Genomic DNA, 15437 nt, shown 5'->3' with positions numbered 1-15437 from the left:
ATGACACCAGAGATGCCGTGGTGATGAGATTCTTGCTCCTCAGGAGACCTGCCTGCCACACATGATCCGCAGCAGGCTCAAGGCCCTGCTCCGTGGGGAGGGTGACCAGGCCCTGCTGACCTTCGTGGACGAGGCGGTGACCTCGGAGCTGCGGAGGGCCCTGCTCGAGCTCCGCTACAGCCAGGAGCTGAGTCTCCTCTACCTCCTGCAAGATGACGTCGACAGGGCCGAGTATTACATCAGAAACTGCATTCAGATGTTTTTGCAGGTAATATGACATCCCAGCCGGGGGTGTGCCACCTCTGTGACCTTTCTGACATCGGTAAACTCCTGGGTGGGAATCACAGCAGCAGGTTCCCCTGACCGACCGCGCGACGGGCCCACCCTCCTCGCGTCCTTGTTCCCCTGAGGCCTGTGCACACCGGCCTTGGTGCTGGGGCCTTTTAGTGCCTTTCTCTGTTTTAGAAAGTTCCGCGTCTTGTGTCCCCGTGGGGTTTCCTTTCTCTGTGGACGAGCGCCTGAGAGCAGAGGCCCCGCCAGTCCCGGCTCTGTGTTCTCCTTTGGTGTCGGCTCGTTCTGTTGTGAAAGCCGTGTCTTGTGTAGAGTCTGTGAACATCTGTCGTTGCCATATATGGACGGTCACTGTCTTTATTCTACTTTTCAAATGTGTTTGAGGTTGAGTAGTACACTCGAAGTTTATCGAAGAAGAAAGATTGGCTTCTGTAGTTGGCAGTTTTACATTATAGGATGTTGTGATTTTTAAGAATTGGTGGCAAATAGAGGCAGCAGTACCCGATTGTATTACTTTTATTGATTTTGTTGAACTGAAATGCAGTTGAAAACCTAAATTAAAAAAGAAAATTACACCACTTGTTAATTGCTCCCATGACCTAATTATTAACCACTCCGAGACGTCCTGTGTAACTGATGTGTTTATAGGGTAGCTGCTGTTTCATGTTGAGAACTGTGTTAAAATCTAACGCAGTAAGTTGACTTGTAACCAGTGCTAACTACCTTCTTTCAGAATTATGCTAGTATTGATGTCCTCTTACACAGAAGTAGACTCACCAAGTTGCAGTCTGTGCAGACGTTCATAGAAATCCAGGAGTTCATCAGCTTTGTTAGCAAACAAGGTAACGTTCAGTTTATACCTACCTTGGTTTTCTTTTATAATTTCGGAAGAGCTTTGGCTTCTGATCTGTTTGCCTAGTGATAGTACATGTTTCTTACTGTATGGGTTAGAAACTGCGTTGGGTTTATTTTACAAATGTACGTATTTGGGATTGTTGAGGTAAGTGTTTAACATGGTCAAGCGCGATTCTGGGCACTGGAGAAGCTTCCAAGGAGTAGTGGTCTGACGCATGGCACCCACAGAGACAGAGGCAGGTCCAGGGCCCCATGAGAAACTGGGGTGACAGCACCCGGCCGGCAGGACCCCGAGTTGGGCGTGGTCGGGAGAGAGGAGCTCGCAGAGGACCGGCCTGACCCTGAGGTGCCAGAGCTTCTGTCCTGGGTGCCAGCTGGTACGGTGAGGCCGAGGGCGGCAATGCCCGGACCTGGAAGGCCTTTGTGCCGCCGACGAGTAGGTTTTATCCTGGTGCTGATGGGAGGCCACCCAGAGTCAGAGGTAACGTCTTGACTGTAAATCTGAATTTCAGTTTTGTAGGCTTTTCAGAGTACTAATAAGAATTGGTATTCAGAACTATCTACCTAGCTGTTCTCTGTTTTAAATTTGGAGAATGATGTTTCAAGTACACTATTATTAACAATGTACTATCCCAGGAGCTACGCTGATCTCTTTTCTCTACATTTTCTAGTTTTTATAACAGCCTTATGAGATGTAGATCCTTTCTTCTCGTTTTGTAGGGCATCAGAGATTAAATAACTTGCCTAAGCTAATACATGAAGGATCCAGATTCTGAGCTCAGGACTGTGATTTAAGCTGAAAGAAAACCAAAGCTTTAAACATTAGCAGTGTGAAATTTAAATTTCATGAGGGTTATCATGAATCCCTTTACCGAAGCCCTCGAGGCCAGGTCTTTTGGGGGTTATCTCCAGCGACCTAGTGTGCATACTGGGTTGGGCCTTGTGTGCAGCGGCCCGTCAGCCCACGACTGATGGCTGTCCACCGCCTGGGTGGGTGTCGCCACGAGTGGCGTAAACAGACTGTAAGTTGCCCTGTGATGATTCAGATCAGATTTTGCACACAGGAAAATTGGCTGCAACTCTGTGAAAAACATGTCAGTTTTCAGTGCTTTTTAGATTTTGGAATCGTGGATGGAGGATTGTGGAGCTGTGCTAAATGTAAAAATTGTGTATGTTTATTTCCTCATCTTCCCTCTATGGCCCGAAGAAATTGAGTTTTAATGCCAGAATATTTAAAATATGGTAGCTTTTGCTCCTGTTGTGAAAGATAAGACAAAACGTTTAAATTTGGACAAGAAACTTGACAGCTGCGCTTTGTAAGGTGGACTGGTCACTGAGCCGTGGACATAGTCACACTCTGATATTATTTTTAGGCAATTTGTCATCTCACCTTCCCCTTAAGAGGCTTCTAAAAACCTGGACAAGCAGATACCCGGATGCTAAAATGGACCCCATGAACGTCTGGGATGACATCATCACGAATCGGTGAGATGCTGAGCCTTCTGAGTTGAAGGTGGTTTCTTTTTTGAAGTTGCCAGAATAGCTTTTCTCCCAAACTGTGGTTTAGACAAATGTGGGGTCTGAGCCTTGTGGGCCAGTTTGCACTGAGGTTGTCCTGGCAGTACTCTCCGTGCGTCTTTGTGCCCTGGTCCATTCCGTGCTGGGCGGGGAGAGAAGGCAGGGGCGTCCCCTCTGCTCCTGTCTCAGGGCTGAATGTGGGCGAGTGACATGGCGGCAAAGAAGATACTGCTTAACAACTTCTTGTTATTCTGTTATTATAACCCGGACTTTTGACACTCCCACCTCCTACCTCCCAGCTCTGTTACGTGCTGTATTCATCACTTCGCCGGATCTGAGATTCTTTTCCTCACCTGTAACGGCCCTGGTTAATCCTAGGCAGGTATTAACTATATGTGTCGGAGAAGAGGTAATAGAGCCAGAGCGGTTGTGAGTTATTTTATTCAAAAACACACAGTCAGTAGGACTGAAGGACTGTGATCCCACGTTTGGCATTCTTGCCGTTGGACCCTGTTTCCTCTGATACTACAGCTTTTTAAAATTTTACTTTTTATACTTTTTATTTTTCAAATTTTTTACTTTTTATTTTGAGACAAGTTCTTACCTATAAAAAAGGTTACAAGAAAAGTAGAACTCTCCTGTGTACCTTTTACCCAGATACACTTTTTTTTTTTTTAACATTTTTTAACATGTTGCCGCGTTAGCATTTTTTTCTTTCTCTCCACATACATATATTTATTTTCGGAACCATTTGAGGGTAAGTTGCATACATCTGTTTCTTTACCTCTTTGTTTATCGGTGTACCTTTCCTAAGAAGAAGAGTATATTCTTAGAACCACAGTGCGGTAGTAGCTTCTCTGTTTTCATTTTAATCCACAGCCTCAATTTCAGTTCTGTCAGTTGTCCCATTAACGTCCTTTAAAGCAATTTGTCTTTAAGGCAGGATCCAGCGCAGAGTCATGTACACATCTAGTTGATGTATCTTTTTGGTCTCCCCTAATCTGGACAGGCCCTCATGACACTGGCACTTCTGGGGAATCTTCTTCAGTTTGGGTTTGGCTGTGTGTCCTCCTGATTATCTTCAGCTGAAATGCCCATGGCCAGAATGCCGCTGACGTGGAGTGTTCGTCCTGCGGTTTCACATCTGGAAGCGCAGAGTGTCCACCTGCCTTTTACTGGTGGTAGCGGTGTTGATTGCCTGGTTAATACTATGTCTGGTCTTGCTGGTGTACAAGCCCTGTTTTCTCCTCTGCAACTAACAAGCAGTGTGGGAGATGTTTTGAGACATGCCTGTATCCTGCTTCTGATGAGACCTACTCCTCCGTGTTCTGTGTCTGTGGATGACTTTAGCCCAGACCAGCCTTGTGCCGGGTCTTATTGCGGCAGGTGGGCTCCTTAGTTGTGGCTTTCCAGCTCCTTAGTTGCAGCATGCATGTGGGATCTAGTTCCCTGACCAGGGATCAAACCCCGAGCCCCCTGCATTGGGAGCACGGGGTCTTAACCACTGTGCCACCAGGGAAGTCCCTCCAGGCTCATCTTGCAAAATTATCCTCCTGTGTTTCCTTCTAGAAATGTTGTAGTTTTAGTTCTTACATTTAGGTCTATGATCCAGTGGAAGATTTTTTTTTTTTTTGCGGTACGCGGGACTCTCACCATTGCGCCCTCTCCCGTTGCGGAGCACAGGCTCTGGACGCGCAGGCCCAGCGGCCATGGCTCACGGGCCCAGCCGCTCCGCAGCATGTGGGATCCTCCCGGACCGGGGCATGAACCCGCGTCCCCTGCATCGGCAGGTGGACTCTCAACCACTGCGCCACCAGGGAAGCCCCACGTGGAAGATAATTCTTGTAGATGGTATGAGGTAGGGATCCATGTTCACTTTTTCCATATGGACAGCTAGTTGTCCAGTCCCGTTTGTTCAGAAGTCTTACTTTGTGTCACTGAATTGCCTTGGCACCTTTTCTGGAAGTCAGTGACGGTTATGTCTGTGGGTCTGTTTGAATGCTCTGTTCTGTTCCTTGATTTATATGCATATCTGTTCACAGTATCACACTGTCTTCATTACTGATGCTTTATAGTAAGTCTTAAATCAGATAGGGTGAGTTCTCCAACTTTGTTTCCTTTATGAAAACTGCTTTATTTATTTTAGGTTGCTTACATTTTTATATACATTTGAGTATCTGCTTATCAATTTCTACCAGAGAAAAAAGAAAAACAGAGTTTGGGATTTTGTTGCCTCTAGATCAACTTTGGGAATTGCTGTCTTAACAGTGTAGAGTTCTCCAATTCATGAATATGGTATGTCTCTCCGTTTATTTAGGTCCTCTTTAATTTCAGAGATTTGTATTTTTTCCATCTGGAGATCTTAGCTGTCTTTTGTTAGATTTGCTCCTGAGTATGTATGTATTTTCAGCACTGTTGTGAACGGAGGGTTGTTTTTTGCATTGTATTTTCTGGTTATTTGCTGTTCATATACTGATTTTCTGAAAGTTTTGTTTTATCATGAATGGTGTTGAATTTTGCCAAATGCTTTTTCTGCATCTATTTAACTGATCATGTTGTTTTTCTGTTTTATTGTGTGTGTGTGTCTATAATATTGTTCAAATCTGCTATTTCCTTATTGATTTTCTGTCTGGGTGATCTGTCCATTGTTGACAGTGGTATTAAAACCCCCAACTATTGTTGTATTGCTGTTTATTTCTCCTTTTAGCTCTATTAGTATTTGCCCTATATACCTAGGTACTTCGTTGTTTGGTGCATAAATATTTACAATCGTTGTATTTTCTTGACAGATTGGCAGTTGGCCCCTTTATCATCATGTAATTACCTTCCTTGTATCTTTTTACCATTGTTAGCTTAAAATCTATTTTGTCTGGTATAGTATAGCTACCCCTGCTTTTTTTAGGTTACCATTTGCTTGAAATATCTCTCCCACTCTTGTCAGTGTGTCTTCAGAGCGAAAGTGAGTGTATTGTAGGCAGCATATCGTTGGAGATCTTTTTTTTTTCTTTTTTCTTCCGGCCCCGTGCCTCATGGCCTGTGGGATCTTTGTTCCTGACCAGGGATTGAACCTGGGCTACGGCAGTGAAAGTGCTGGGGGTCCTAACCACTGGACCGAGACGTAACTCCCTGGATCTTGTTTTTTTTAATCGCTTGGAGAATCTAAACCATTTACATTTGAAGTAATTATCAGTAGGTAAGGCTTACTGTTGCTATTTTTGTTGTTAATTGTTCTCTGACAGTTTTGTGGGTTCATTACCCCTTGTTGCTTACCCTGTTCTCTTTTTGTGTGATTTGATGGATGACTTTTTGTTTGGTGTGCTTTGACTTCTTTATCGTGATCTTTTGTGTGACTACTATAGTTTTTTCCTGTGTTTACCACAAGGCTCACGTAAACTATCTTGTAACACCTGATTTTAAGCTGATAACAACTTAACTGTGGTGACATTCTTAAACTTTATTATGCTTTTGTGTCCTCTTACATTTTAGGATATTGATGTTACAGTCTACATATTTTTATATCATGCGTCCAATACCAGATTATTGAAGTTATGGTTATATTTAATACATTTGTTTTTTAAGTTTTAAATTAGAGTTGTCAGTGAATTACATACCACCACTGCCATATTAGAGAATTCGACTTTGGTTTTATATTTGCCATTACCAGTGACTTATATACTAACTTCATATGTTTCTGTGATGTTAATTAACATCACAGTTCTGCTTGAAGAACTCCCTTTAGCTTTCTTGTAAGGCAGGCAGGTCTGGTAATGGACTCCCTCAGCTTTTGTTTATCTCTTCTTCATTTCTGAAGGACAGCTTTGCCAGATACAGTATTCTTGGTTGACAATTCTTTCTTTCTTTCAATATTTTGAATGTATCACCCCATTCTCTCCTGTCCTGAAATGTTTCTTTTGAGGACTTTGCCTATAGTCTTACTGGGTGGAGGGTGGGAGGGTTCCCTTGTGTGACATGTCGCCTTTCTCTTGCTGCTTCCAAAAGTCTTTGTCTTGGACTTTGGACACTTCAGTTGTAATGTGTCTCGGTGTACCCCTGTTTGGATTCAACCTAGTTGGGTTCTTTTTTTTTTCCCCTCCAAATATTTATTTATTTATTTGGTTGCACTGAGTCTTCGTTGCAGCAGGTGGGCTCCTTAGTTGCGGCAGGTGGGCTCCTTAGTTGCGGCAGGCAGGCTCCTTAGTTACGGCAGGCAGGCTTCTTAGTTGCAGCTCGAGGGCTCCTTAGTGGCAGCATGTGGGCTCCTTAGTTGTGGCTCGCGAACTCTTAATTGCCACAAGCATGTGGGACCTAGTTCCCTGACCAGGGATCGAACCCTGGCCCCCTGCATTGTTGGGGTCTTTTGGGATTCAAGGATGTGGGTGTCCATATCTCTCCTCAGGTTAGGGAAGTTTTCAACCATTATTGCTTTAAATGTACTTTGTCTTTTTCTTTATCTCTTCTCCTTCTGGGATTTTTATAATGGGTGTGTTGTTTCTCTTACGCGCTGCTACACTCTTTTTCATTCTGTTTTCTTTTGCTCCCCTGACTGGATAATTTCATTGAATCTGCTGCATGGTTGAATCTGCTTTTGAAGCTCTCTGTTGAATTCTTCAGTTCCAGGATTCCTGTTTCTGTTTTTTGATGGTTTTTGTCTTTTTGTTAAACTCTCGTTTTGTTCATGCATTGTTTTCCTAATGGCACGTAGTCGTCTGTGCTTTCCTGTAGCTCACTAGCTTCTGTAAGTGGGTTATTCTGAACTCTTGTCCACAGCTCACAGAGCTCCATTCTTTAGGGTCAGGTACGGAGCTTCGTTAGTCTCCTTGGGTGGCATCACAGTTAGCTGATTTTTCGTGATCCTTGGTTCCCTACGTTGGTATCTACGCATCTGAGTAAATGGTCTTGTTCAGACTTTGCAGAGATAGTCTTTCACCAGTCAGCTCAGCCTGGGGCTCTGGACGTGCCAGCTGGTAGCTTCCTTGGGCAGGTGGGACCTGCTGTTGTGTATTTGGGGTGAGGCTGCTGCCTGAGCTCTGAGGTTGGGGGTCGGGGTGCCGCTGGCCCAGGACAGTTGGGTAGGACTGGGGTCCTGCCCCAGCGCAGCTGTAGCATGGCTCTGTGTTGCCTGCATTCTCTGGTCAGGCTTCCTAGGTGGCCGGGACTGGGTGCTATGCTCAGCAGTAGGTGGGGTACTGCCCCGGGGGTTCGGGGGAGGCAGCCAAGCTGGCCCCAGGGCCAGCATAACTCATCGTTTGGGGACCCAGATCAGGCGGGACCGCACAGCGAATTCCCTGGCTAGGCAGGCCACCGGTTTGACTCTGCAGACGGGAAGGGAGAGGCTCCAGCACCACTGTACACTGGGCTGTGGGGTTTCCCCACATGCTCTGGTGAGGTTCCCCGGCTAGGCGAGCTGAAGGCTCTTCGGCAGGTTGGTTTCCCTGCCCGTGCGCGAGGGGCCACCATGCAGGCCCCCGGCTGGCCAGACTCTTGTTTGGGAACCAAATGGAGCAGAACCGTGAGCCAAGCTCCCTGGACTGCTGGGCCGGAGTCCTGGCTGTGTCCACCGGCAGGCGCTCTGAGCACGTGCTGCTGTGAGCAGGGTCGCAGGGTGGGCTATGCAGGTACCCCGAGCTCCGGCTGGGTTTCCCAGTCAGGTGGGTGGGGCTGTGAATTAGCTCCCTGCCCAGGCAGAGGGCAGAACACGCTGCAGGCCAGCAAGGCTCGTTGTTTGGGTCCTGAATCGGGCAGACGCGCGTCCTGCCCAGCTCCCTGGTCAGACTGGGCCACCGTGTCGGCTCAGGCACGTGAAGCCACTGGTCAGCATTTCTGCTCGGGCTCTGCTGGGACTGCCTGGTAGGATCCCAGCCCTGGTAGCTGTAAGCCCCACCCCGTCTTCTGTCATACCCTGAGCCCCGCGATGCCTGGGAGGTGAGACCCACAGCCCTGGGCTTTCCTCTTCCCACTGGAGAAACCGTAGACTCGGGGGCCCTGGCTGCGGTCCCAGTGCGGCTTCTCGCACCCTTCAAGTGGGGTCCCTCCCAGTCCCTGGGGTGTGGGGCTGTTTTCACCTCATCCCCATGTTGTGGGATTTTCCCAGTGCTGTCTTGTCCTTGAGAGTTGTTGGTTGGTTTTCCTGTGAGGGGGACCGAGGTCGAGAATGACCTGTGTCACGATCTGGATGGTGTCACTTATCTTTGCTGTTTGTGGTGTGGTGACATCACTTGTCTTTGCTGTGTTCATGATGTAATATGTTGCTTTTTTTAAAAATTTATTTATTTTTGGCTGTGTTGGGTCTTTGTTGCTGTGCACAGGCTTTCTCTAGTTGTGGCGAGCGGGGGCTACTCTTCGTTGTGGTGCGCGGGCTTCTCATTGCAGTGGCTTCTCCTAGTGGCTTCAGTAGATGTGGCTTGCAGGCTCTAGAGCGCAGGCTCAGTAGTTGTGGCACACGGTTTTTGATCCATGAAATAGTTAGAAGTGAGTTTTCTGTGTCTCTTATTTATTGATTTCTGAATTAACTCCTTGTGGTTATAAACACACACTGTATGGTTTCAGCCTTTTTAAATTTATTGAGACTTGTTTTATGACCAAGTGTATGGTCTACTTTAGTAAATATACCATGTGCACTTGAAAATCCTCTGTATTCTGCAGTTCTTGGACTGCAGAATGTTTATAATTTTCATTTAGATCGAGGTGGTCAATTGTGTTTTTCAGGTCTTCCATGTCTTTAGTGATTTTTTTGTTTAGTTCCATCTGCTGTTGAGATTGGGATTTCAAAACCTCCTACTGTGATTGTAGAATTGTCTGTTTGCCTAATAATCAGTTATTAGGCACATACATGTTGATAATTGCTGTGTCTTCCTGATGAAATGTGCACTTTAGCTTATGTTGCAGTAAAGACATATTGACGTGTGTACTTCATGTGTATATGTGTGTATATGTGTGTGTATATATATATATACTTCATGTGTATATGTGTGTGTGTATATATATATATATACTTCATGTGTATATGTGTGTATATATATATATACATGAAGTAACAGTGAAAATATTAACAGATAATATATTTTTGCTCTAAATAGTCTAACATGATTCAGAACTTACAAGGAACAGTCTTTTATACTCACCATTTCTTTTTCTTTCTTTCTCTCTCTCTCTCTTTCTTTTTTCCTTTCCTTTCCTTTCCTTTTTTTTTTTTGCGGACGGGCCATGCTGCATGGCATGTGGGATCTTAGTTCCCCAACCAGGATTGAACCCGTGCCCCCTGCAGTGGAAGGGCGGAGTCTTAACCACTGGACCACCAGGGAAGGCCCTGCACTCACCATTTTTGATGCTTATCATTTGTTCCTGAAGATCCAAGTTTTCCTCTAATATTTCCCTTCAGCTGAAGATTTTCCTTTAGCAGTTCTTGGAATTCAGGTCTGCCTGTGATGAATTCTCTTGCTTTTCCTTTGCCTGAGATGTCTTTATTTCACTTCATTCCTGAAGAATATTTTCTCGGGGTATAGAGTACTGGGGGATCATTTGTCCTCTATGTTTCAAAAGGGAAGGTCATGCTTGTTCAAATGGTTATTCCCCAATATGTAATGTGTCATATTTGGGGGCCAGTGTCAAGATTGTTTTTTTAATTGTTGGTTATCAGTTTAATTATGATGTGTCTGTGTATGGTTTTCTTTGAATTTATCCAGTTTGAGCTTCACCAAGCTTCTTGAATCTGTACATATATGTCACCAAATTTGGGAAATTTTCTGTTATTGTTTCTTCAAGTATTTTTTTTGCCCCAATTTTTCTTGTTTGTGGGATGCCAATTACACATATATTAGACCTTTTGGCATTGTCCCACAGGTTCACTTTCATTCAATCTTTTTTCTCTTTATTCTTCAGATTAGATCATTTCTATTGATCTGTCTTCAAACTCACTGTCGTTTCCTCTTTTAATTCTGTCTAGTGAATGTTTTATTCCAGGTACTTTTCAGTAAAATTTCTATTTGGCTCTTTTTACACTCCCTCTCTGCTGAGATACCTACTTTTCGTTTATTCCATGTGTATTTTTCTAGACCCCTTAGAGATGGTTAAAATAGCTGTTTAAAGGTCCTTGTATGACCTTTGCCGACCTATTGGTTATCTCAGAGTCGACATCTGCTTACTGTCCTTGTCACTGAAAACAGGCACATTTTCTTGGGTTCTTTGGATTTCGGTGAATTTTGGCTTGTGTCCTAGAAAGTGTGTAGACTGAGCCCCTTTACAGCTCCCAGGGGACGTGGGCTGTTCTGACCCTGCAGCAGCCAGCCCCTTAGACTTGCACCTGGGCTCTCGCTTTCTCCTGGCTCAGGTTTCAGTTCAGCTCTCAAGTCAGTCCTGCACACGTGCCCGTCGCGGGGTAGCCACGGCCCACGCGGCTTCTTGTTTGGAGCTAGAGGCTCCCTTGTCCACTCTCTCCCCTGCAGGGTTCCCTTTGCAGCCTTTGGTTCCTCCGGGCACAACACAACAGGGCTTGCTTCTTTCAGAGTCTTCGTACTCAGGCTGCCACGCTCCACGTTGTGGTTGTCCTTGTGGCAGAACTGGGAGAAGACAGAGAAAAGCAGGACACTCACCACGGTGGCAGAACCTTCTCCTGGTCTCCGCGTCCTTGAAGGTGGCCGTCTCTTGCTGACCCTCAGACCCCTGGGTGGTTGTGATTGCATACTACCCCGTTTCTAGCCGTCACCAGCGGAAGGGCGGCTGTGGCGCCTCCTGTGGCCTCACCAGAGCCAGGGCTCTGTCACTTTTACCAAGATGGCTCTTTCCGGGCTCCTTCCTCCAAGGGCTGACACAAGAGCATGGCGGATACCACCTTTGTTTCACCTGTGCCCTCCCTCTGGGACTTCCTGGCTACTCTGCCTCGTGGAGTGGAATGCACTCTTCTCGCTGGTGACGGCATGTCCTTGTCCCCTGCTGCCCCACTTTCTGGGAGCCCAGGCCCTCGTTCACGCCGCAGGGTGACATTCCTGTTCACGCGTTGCTTCTCCAGCTGTTTACCCAGCACCCAGGGTCCACCACCTTTGCTTGTTTAGCTCTTGGGAAGGAAGTGGGCACTTGCGTGGTGGTCATGGGGTCAGGAGCACAGGAGCAGATCCGTGGCTGGGGAGGCTGCTTGTTGGGAAAAAATGAAAAAAACAAGCAAGAGAGGTGTGAGACTTGCTAGTTTATCTGGCTACAGTGTTTCTAAGAAATTGAAATTAGTCCGCAGATGCACAGAAAGTTAGTTGATTATTAATTGGGGTGAATTTTTTCTTTTTTTTTTTTTTTGCGGTACGCGGGCCTCTCACCGCTGTGGCCTCTCCCGTCGCGGAGAACAGGCTCCGGACGCGCAGGCTCAGCGGCCATGGCTCACAGGCGCAGCCGCTCCGCGGCATGTGGGATCTTCCCGAACCGGGGCACGAACCCGCGTCCCCTGCATTGGCAGGCGGACTCTCAACCACTGCGCCACCAGGGAAGCCCAATTGGGGTGAATTTTGTATGTTCAGGTCCTTTGTCCGTGTTACTGACAATGAAAATAATGAAACTAGAATCATGGGAACCAAGTCAAATATGTAAATCATGATACAAATAAGAATAACCTTCTGGCCGTCCATGTGATACAGCCGTTGTTCTCGGTGGTGGTAACCTGCCCGCTGCTTGACACTGTCCACGTATGTGACGAAGACTTTAGATTCAGAGATGAAAGGAGAAAAATGGTGTTGACTCAACACGGGGTGTGCTGTCCATTTGTTAAGAGAGCAGGTTGCGAGTGTGACTACTTTACTTTGTGGAGGTGGAAGCAGTAGATGCTGTCTGGAAAATTGTGTTGAAATACCCTCAGTGATCTTCCAAGAGCTGGTTAATTAAAATGGGGGTTAAGTCCAGTTCTGAGAGTGTATATTTATAGTCTAAAAAATGAGCAAAATTTTAACAACTGTAGAATTTCTGTCTGAATGCTGTCCGGCAGCTTCCTGAATGTCAGAGATTTCTTTTATGAGTCCGGCATTAATTCTTATTTTTCTTTGTTTCATGTAGATGTTTCTTTCTCAGCAAAATAGAGGAGAAGCTCACTCTCCTTCCGGACGATGGTGGTGTGAGTGAGGATGCGGACGGGACGGGCGTGCAGGCTCCGGAGGAAGCTGCTCGGTCTCTGATCGCCAGCTGCAGGTTCTCCATGAGGCTGCAGATGGTGGAGAGCGCACGGAAGCAGGTGGGCGCGCCCGGGTCACGGACGATCCAAAACTGGCGTTCTTTAAACTTAGCTTTTCTTTAAAATCTGAAGCTTAGAGATAGTTGAGTAGTTAGTATTTTTTTTTCTCTATAAGGAAGTACACTTGAAGAAATACTTACTTAAAAATTTCCAGAAAGCCTCTAAAGTTTATTATACACTTGTTAATCATTTCAAAATGATTATTCTCTGCTTCACTTATAAAGAAAAGGTTTTCTCTTGTTTAACAAAATGAATGCTTGCCAGGTAGTAACAAATTATATTTAGGTTTAGTTTGTGGAAATCTATCGTTTGATAATAAGGTCCGTTCTTGATAAAAGTGTGGTTTGCTTAAAAGTCGCATATAAGCATTTCAACTGTATTAAATTATATTTTTCATGTAATTAAATCATATTTGGATATACTAGGGGAGCTTGCTGCTTTAATGACCCTATATTGATTGCTATTATAAAGCAAAGAATATTATTCTAGTACAAATAATTAATATTTGTTTTGTGGGTTTAAAGGCTCATTTATAGGTGTTTCTTTGAGATGGGTCTTGTATCAGGAATTTTTATATTTCCCATAACAGCAGCCTAAGTGAATAAAGGAAGTAATAACTCTGTCAGTTCCCTGCGTTCAGTTCTGGACGAGCTGGCCTTCAGATGCTCTCAGATACTCCACCGAGGAGGCCCTGCCCCCTCGCCTGGTCTCCCCAGGCTCTCCCCTTGAAGTTGTGGATGCTGTGGGTGTCTCAAGTCGTGCCCCCTCCCCACTTTCTGGACTCAGGTAGTGTCTTCCCTCACTGTTTCCTGCAGAGAAAAAGGAGATGCTGTTTTTCCAGCAGGCCCTGGCCATTTCGCCCTCCATCCCCTCAGCTCCGGGTGCAGCAGGGAGTGGCCGGGGCCCGGGGCTGAGGTGGTGCATGTGGCCTCTCAGCAGGAAGTGAGGGGCGCATCCCGGGGCGGGGGTGCAGTGGGTGCTCCCCGCTGCTGGGGGCAGGGCACGAGAAGAGGGGGCAGGAGGGCCCCATGGGGGGGGGCATTTGGGGGTGGTAGGAGAGGAAGGTACGGAGATACGTTTAAACAGAATCCCAAGGGGAGAAACTGGGAATTGTGGACGCCGCCGTGGGCGGACGGCTTGTCTCGTGATGCTGGTTTGAGGTGGGTTGTAGAGCATGTGGCCCAGAACTAGGGACTGGAGACTAGGAGGTCATCGAACGTCTTGGACGTGCTGGTGGGGATGAGAACTGTGTGAAGTGTACACTCTTATACGCAGATGTAATAAGGCCAGAGACTGCAGGAATGACAAGGGTGGCTGGACTTTTGGCCTGAGTGGTTGGAAGGGTCGTAACAAGGACGCATAGGACTGATGTCAGTGTCCTTGAAGCTCAGCAGAGAATTAGATGTAAAAGACATCCCCAAACAACCAACTAAATAAAAAACAGAAACGTATATTAAAACTAAAAACTTCTGTGCCTCAAATGGCACACTCAAGAAAGTGAAGAGAGAACCCATATGATGGGAAAAAATATTTGGAAATCATGTATCTGGTAAGGGTCCGCTTATCCAGAATACATAAATAACTCTTTACAACCAAACAACACAAAGTCAAACAACCCAGTGAGAAAACAGGCAAAGGATCTGAATAGACATTTCTCACAAGAAGACACACAAGTGGCCAGTACGCACATGAAAAGACACTCAGGGCACTTCGCTGGCGGTCCAGTGGTTAGGACTCCGCACTTCCACTGCAGGGGGCACGGGTTCGATCCCTGGTTGGGGAACTTAAGATCCCGCAAGCCGTGTGGCATGGCGAAAGAAAGAAAGAAAGAGAGGGAGAGAGGGAGAAAGAAGGAAAGAAAAGACACTCAGCACCACGAGTCATCAGGAGGATGTAGGTCAAACCACAGCCAGGTCCCGCCGCACACCCACAGGACGGCTGGAGTAGAGGGACGGCCCTCCGTGCAGGGAGGTGAGCAGTGCAGCCACCGTGGAAATCAGTCTGGCAGCTCCTCCAAAAGCCAGAGGGTTACCGTTTGACTCAGCAGTGCCCCTCCTCGGTATATACCCAAGAGAAATGAAAACTTAACGTCCACACAGAAATCTGTATACAGATCCTTTATGTTCATTGAAATTAGAAAAAAGAGCATTATTCAGAATAGCCAAAAGGTGGCAACAATGCGAAGGTTGATCAGTAGATAAGCAGATAAATAAACTGTGGTTTATGCATGCAGTAGCGTGTTACGCAGCCACAGCAAGGGGTGAAGTTCTGATACACACCACCAGGCGCAAAGTCAGAGCACAGCTGACTCCCTGGGTAGGAAGTGTCCAGAATGGGCAGACCCGGGGCAGAAGGCTGTAGTCTCTGGGGGCTGGGGGAGGGGAGCAGATGCCTGTGGATGGAGGGTTTCTTGGCGGACGACAGAGTCCCGGAATCAGACGGCAGCCGTGGGTGCCCCGCTGCGTGAGTGTCCCGGAGACTCTGGACTGTGTATCTGTCCCCACGATAAAGCTAAGGTGATGGGTCACTGCGGGCCAGCGAGAAGCTCCTCTCGTAGAGCGACTTGACT

The 15437-nt window shown here is 46.5% G+C and overlaps 1 protein-coding gene across 4 annotated transcripts in view; it reads left to right on the top strand.

The window, feature by feature from the left end:
• Positions 1–15437, top strand: part of PRKDC (protein kinase, DNA-activated, catalytic subunit) — a 150914-nt gene that overhangs the window by 116374 nt on the left and 19103 nt on the right. For all 4 annotated transcript variants that reach the window (XM_060035361.1, XM_060035360.1, XM_060035359.1 and 1 more), the window contains 4 exons: positions 44–268; positions 1025–1133; positions 2520–2631; positions 12694–12868. In XM_060035361.1, coding sequence (XP_059891344.1) covers positions 44–268; positions 1025–1133; positions 2520–2631; positions 12694–12868 — 621 coding nt within the window. The remainder of the gene's footprint in view (positions 1–43; positions 269–1024; positions 1134–2519; positions 2632–12693; positions 12869–15437) is intronic.

This window comes from Delphinus delphis, chromosome 17 (assembly GCF_949987515.2).
Source record: "Delphinus delphis chromosome 17, mDelDel1.2, whole genome shotgun sequence".
Taxonomy (NCBI): Eukaryota; Metazoa; Chordata; class Mammalia; order Artiodactyla; family Delphinidae; genus Delphinus; species Delphinus delphis.
This window is presented reverse-complemented; position numbering and strand designations above follow the sequence as displayed.